The sequence below is a fragment of the Diadema antillarum genome, unplaced genomic scaffold (assembly GCF_040938485.1).
Source record: "Diadema antillarum isolate AM-2024a unplaced genomic scaffold, OU_Dant_1.0 seq00001725_RagTag, whole genome shotgun sequence".
Classification (NCBI taxonomy): Eukaryota; Metazoa; Echinodermata; class Echinoidea; order Diadematoida; family Diadematidae; genus Diadema; species Diadema antillarum.
In genome coordinates, this window is record NW_027272412.1 from 594,999 (window position 1) to 600,719 (window position 5,721).

Genomic DNA, 5,721 nt, shown 5'->3' on the forward strand with positions numbered 1-5,721 from the left:
TGCGTATTATATAACGATCATTCGCAACCCAGCAAGTCAACTCGAATCAGCTTTCTACTACTTTGACATATCGGATACAATACCTCCGTCAAAATCAACTGATAACCCACTCGAATACTGTATGAGAGATCCTATGAAGAATCATATAAATGTACTGTCTAAAGATCTTTATCTCAAACATTCAATGCACAATCATCAACTCTTCGACTTTGGTGTGGATATTGCGGACATGTACCTACAGAACGTGATAGACGATAAAATTGCTGAGATTGATGCCAATTTTGACCTGGTGATGATTTGCGAGTATTTCGACGAGTCGTTACTCCTCCTGAAAAAGCTTTTCAACTGGAAGACTGAAGACGTCCTGTATCTGCTAAAAGGACGTCGGGCGCAGAAATACAGACACGGGGAGATGAGCGACGCACTGAGAGCAAAAATCAGTTCATGGAATGCTGGCGATCTAACACTTTACGAGCATTTCAATCAGACTCTCTGGAGGAAGATTAAAGCATATGGACCCACATTTGGCGAAGACTTGGCGATGCTCAGGGAAAAGTTGTCCTCTGTGTCTGAAGAATGTTTAAAGAAGGCAAGAAAGCCAACTCACATCAGGGAGGAACAACCTTCCCTGAAGAGAGGCGCTCCTGCTTTCTGCAAGGACATGAACAGACTTGGTTATGACTTTACAGCGCTGATAAGAAGCAGAATGCGTCAACTTGGTTTACCTCAGTACTGTACTCCTTTACGGAGAGGTTTCCTCACCGGAAAACCGCCGCTAGACAGAAAACAAGAATCGTTTCCAATAAGACTCATACCAATAAGTGAGATGAAGCCAGATAGGACATTCTAGATTGTTACATATTCAAAATAGTCCTCCGTTATGTCGTTTTATTTTCCTTACAATTTAGTTTCATAATTCTCGATGAAAAACACTTTAAAGATACAGCAAAATAAAATGATGCATGATATTTGTAAACCTCTTTCGATGACGCTTACAGTGACTGTTTAAAGGTATGTCAGGTGTCAAGGCTAATCAAGTTTAATTAAGAGAAATTACAATTCGAAAATCAAATCGAATCAAATCAAAAGAAAGTGAAAATAAAATAAAGCGATGATGCATTTTTGATAAACTACGAAATTCAACACAACATGTACTCTATATACAAAGTGAGTTTTAACACAGATGCTTTTGGTGATGAAGATTGTCCATTCACTATGCTGTGTACTAATAAGAAAAGCGTCGTCAATTAGGTTGCTAAAGGTTATATTATATTACTGAAGTCATCATACGGTGCATGCTCCCTGTTGAATTGAATTCTCTAGATTAAGTTATCGCTGTAGGATAAGTATTAACTGCCACTGACTGACTATTCTGTTAGATTGTCCTGTACGATGTATGAACATGTCATTGAATTAAGGAGCTAGCAAGTTCACACGGGTATAATAAAATTGCGTGTTTCTTATGCTTATATATATATATATATATATATATATATATATATATACACTTGGTGATTCTATCCTATGAAGAGTGCTCGATATCCTCAAAGGAAGAGCTTTAGACAGAAGTATTGGAACAAGTTCACTCGGTTGACAGCAGGCTGTCAACCGAGTGAACTTGTTCCAATACTTATATATATATATATATATATATATATATATATATATACATATATATATATGTATATATATATGTTCATATATAATTATGAGTGTGTGTGTGTGTGTGTTTTTTATATTTGCTTGAAATAAATGTCATTGAATCTAAACCTATGAACCTGAAAACCAGCCATGAACAAATGACTATCATATATGCTTGTAAAGAGTGTTATCACCAATCATTTGATATCATTTTTGTATGGTATGTGTTCAGCCAGGATGGACAGGTGGTATTTCTTGCGAGAGTGCAAAATTCGACTTGCGCCAACGTAGAATAAAGTGAGAGAACGAATTGGATGAGGGACCCTATCTAATGAAATACATCGCATATGTTTTTTACAGAAATAAATTCGCACACACACACAAACACACACAAGGAACTCACACACTCTCACACACATACCCAAACACACACACACACACAGCACATAGTACATTAAGTTGCAGCAAAGTGGGTCATCTAGGAGAATCATAATATTATTGTGATGTTGATGCACCAAAATTTCACCAAAGCTATATGATTTGATTTGAATTTCAATTTTACATCAAATGGAAATTTGTTGCACTGGAACTGTTTGTGTATGAGTGAAGGTGTTTGTGTGTGTGTGTGTGTGTGTGTGTGTGTGTGTGTGTGTGTGTGTGTGTGTGTGTGTGTGTGTGTGTGTGTAGGGGTGTGTATGTATTGGTGTGAGCGCGTTCATTTTAATACTTCTGAAAAAAAAGCAAATGCAATGCATTTCTCAGATAGGATCCTACATTCAATTCGTTATCTCAATTTGATACGTTGGCGCAAGTTAATTTTTGCACTCTTGTAAACAATATTTTCTGTTCAATCAAGCATGGATGCATACCACACAAAATTTACATCAGACAATTCGGGAAAGAACAATTCTTTGAAAACATCATGTGTGACAATCGCTCGTGCAAGTCTGGTTTTAGAATAGATTTACATTTTCGAAGTTTAAACGTTTGGTTTTTTTTAACTCACCCTATATACGTAACCTACATACTTTGTCAATTCATGACCCATTACACTGGCCACAACCTTGATTTTCATGTGTCTGAGCATAAAGTTTGTAAAAAACTTATCAGATAGGGCCTATGTAAGGCTTTATGTGTTGTTGTTTTTTCTGTCATAACTTTCATAACAGATATTCGTATAATTTGGTATGTAATAAGATGATCCATATAGGCCTATACGGTATCTGAGTAATCAAGTAGGGGAAGGATGATCGATCCGCCAGCAAGTCTTATGTTTTATTGTTTTCATGAAGACGGATGCAATGTAAAGCCTATTATGTGGGGATTTTCACCATGCTGCGTTTTATTTCAATTTACCATGAATATTCAGTTTGGTTTAATAGGTGTTTTTATCAATAGCGCAGAGATACGTTAAACGATTTTAAGAATCATTACGTCATGTATGCTCTAATTATTAAAGTTCGTATTAAAAACATAATTATGACGAGAACAAAATCACACGAAAGTATGTTCAGTTTATTCAGACAAATCCAATTGTAACACGTTAAAGGACTCGTCATCATCAGAACAGGACTGAACAAGGTACAATCACAATGTCAGGGTGATCATACAAAACGTTATATAGACCTTTCTAATAATACTAGAAAAATAGACCGAGGGATAACTTGAACAGCTAACGGCTAAGGGTAGAAATGTGCAGACACTGCTGTAAGAAGCACGAATGAATAGAAAGATAACTAAAATGATTATTCCCAAATCAGTTACATGCATGTTTCATAGGGTCCGCCCAATTGGACAATAGGGAGCTTTAGAATTTTGCGACGCCAACATTCAAAGGAAATAAAATCTGTTCTGCACATCCGTCGTCGTCTGAGTTTGTACGGTCGGTTCTGGGAAAAGAGATTACAAGCTCTTTGGTTCTGGGCTATTTTGCGTTCGCTCAAATTCACAACGCGCTACTTGCTGCCATGATCCTATGGGGGCGCCATTTTACTTTGTATAGGCCGCGTCCTCGCGAACATCAGGCTGCTATTTACAACACAACGCAGGGAGAGAGGAGAACGGCCAGCATAATAATGGCCAACGCCGTCGTCGTCTTTAACGCTCCCATCCCAAATCTACAGCTCCCTTTTGACAAGGTTAACAAAGTTCACAGAAGGATGAATAGCTGCTGTGCATAATATGCGTGATATGAGTTTAAACAAACTATTTTTCATGGTTTCGTCAACATACAATATGAGGATTTACAAAATGTCATATAGGAAACAAAGAATAACAAAAACCTTTTTTTATCATGTATGTATGTATGTTCCTTTATTGCTTATGTGTGATGCCAGCATGTGTGTTATATGTGCGAATCAGTTTTCACCTCCTGAATATGCTCGGATAGTTTGACACCATAGAGACCTCTATGGTTGAGACCAACGTTTGTATTTCTTAGGCTACGGCCACTAATCAGAGCGGCGACCGACCGATTTGTAGCCTGATCAGTCGCCGCTGGAATTACTAGACATCTCCCGGCGACTTTTGGAGGAGTCGAGCGGGCTGTAAAACCCGAGCGATGCCGAAAGATGTCAATTTTACTTCAAAACCTGGCGAAAAAACCCAACAAAAATAGCTCACTTGGAAAGAAAGAAACTAATTAGAGAGAAATCGAGTTTGATCATTAATAAAAACAATAATAGTAATAACAAAAAAAAAAACTGAAGGTGTGAATGTATTAGCAGGTTGGCGTAGACAAACCTTCTACGACGTGTACGAGGAGAAAGAAGCTGCTTTCGTCTTTGTGCAACAAGATTGCAACTGATTGACAAATTGCCTTACATCGACGTAAATGAGCACTGAATTGATCAGTGTTTTAGTAGTAGCCTTGATAAAAAAAAAATCATGGGCGTACATTCTCGAGCAGGATTCGAACCTACGACCTCCTGATCTCCGGACGGGCGTCATCTTCACTAGATTGCTTAGGCAATGATAATTACGCAGCACCCGCTGCATGCTATAAGGATTAGAACCAACACTTGACATGCTTGATGTGGTGTGGAAGCTCGGTGGTCTAGTGGAGATGACGCCTGTCCGGTGATCAGGAGGTCGTAGGTTCGAATCCTGCTCGAGTATGTATGCCCATGATTTTTTATCATGGCTACTACTAAAACACTGATCAATTCAGTGCTTATTTACGTCGATGTTGGGCAATTTGACAATCAGTTGCAATGAAAACATCTCGACGGAAGAATTTCATGAATTTGAAAGATTTCAATAGCCGTCATTTCAGCGAGAGAGGGCTCCACAGCTAACATGGCTAATCTAAGTTACGCTACGATTGGTTTGGCAGGTCATTGTTGTATTACATGTAACTGTGTTCGAATAGATCTTCTGGTAGGAAAGAGGTTGAAAACTGATTCCCTAAGATATCTATAATCTTTGTAAGAAGAGTCAAACTCTGTGCTTATTGAACTAATTTTACGATTTGGACTATACCCTTTCAAAAAATGTGCGCACGTTTTTTACGACGACGCGCAAAGAATCCTTGAACAGTGCAAATACAAAGAATGAACGATATGCCCAGTCTGCATTAAACTGTAACTTTAATGCCCAGCTGGGCGGTAAGCTTAAATTTTGATATTGATCTTATCTTCAGAGTTAGTTTCTGCTAGTGTCAGAATGCAATCAATAGCTTATAATCATCTCATACCACATAAGTACTTGATGTAGGCCTGCTTATTAACGATTTCGGAATATACGAAATAAGCATTCAAATATCAAACATCAGTCATTCGACTATAGGCAATTTGAGTTTTACGTTTTTGTACCTTTATGTTTCCACATATTGTTGGAGTTGTTGTGTTCAATGTTTCTTATAATGTTGCATAGTATTATCTGAATTTTTATATGTGCTTTTCCATAATTTTCTTCTCTGAATTCACTCAGAAAATGGGAGTGGTAAATCCAACACTTTGAGTGAGAGTGAAATTGTAAATCCAATAATTTGAGGGTAAGATTGAACACTAATTTTTACGAAAGGTTCGAGGACTGACAACATTTAAAATGTTGGATTAACCATTTCCGTTTTTGTTTTTG

General features: G+C 37.6%; 1 protein-coding gene across 1 annotated transcript; it reads left to right on the plus strand.

Annotated features, from left to right (window-relative positions):
• The first annotated feature begins 229 nt into the window (after positions 1 to 229).
• On the plus strand, positions 230 to 850 carry LOC139711888 (galactosylceramide sulfotransferase-like). Its single transcript, XM_071623736.1, has one exon. It carries the CDS (start codon positions 230 to 232, stop codon positions 848 to 850), a length of 621 nt encoding a protein of 206 aa, XP_071479837.1.
• The last annotated feature ends 4,871 nt before the right edge of the window (positions 851 to 5,721 follow it).

Coding starts and splice junctions, on each gene's coding strand:
- LOC139711888 (XM_071623736.1), top strand. CDS start 230: ATGTACCTACAGAACGTGATAGACGATAAAATTGCTGAGATTGATGCC.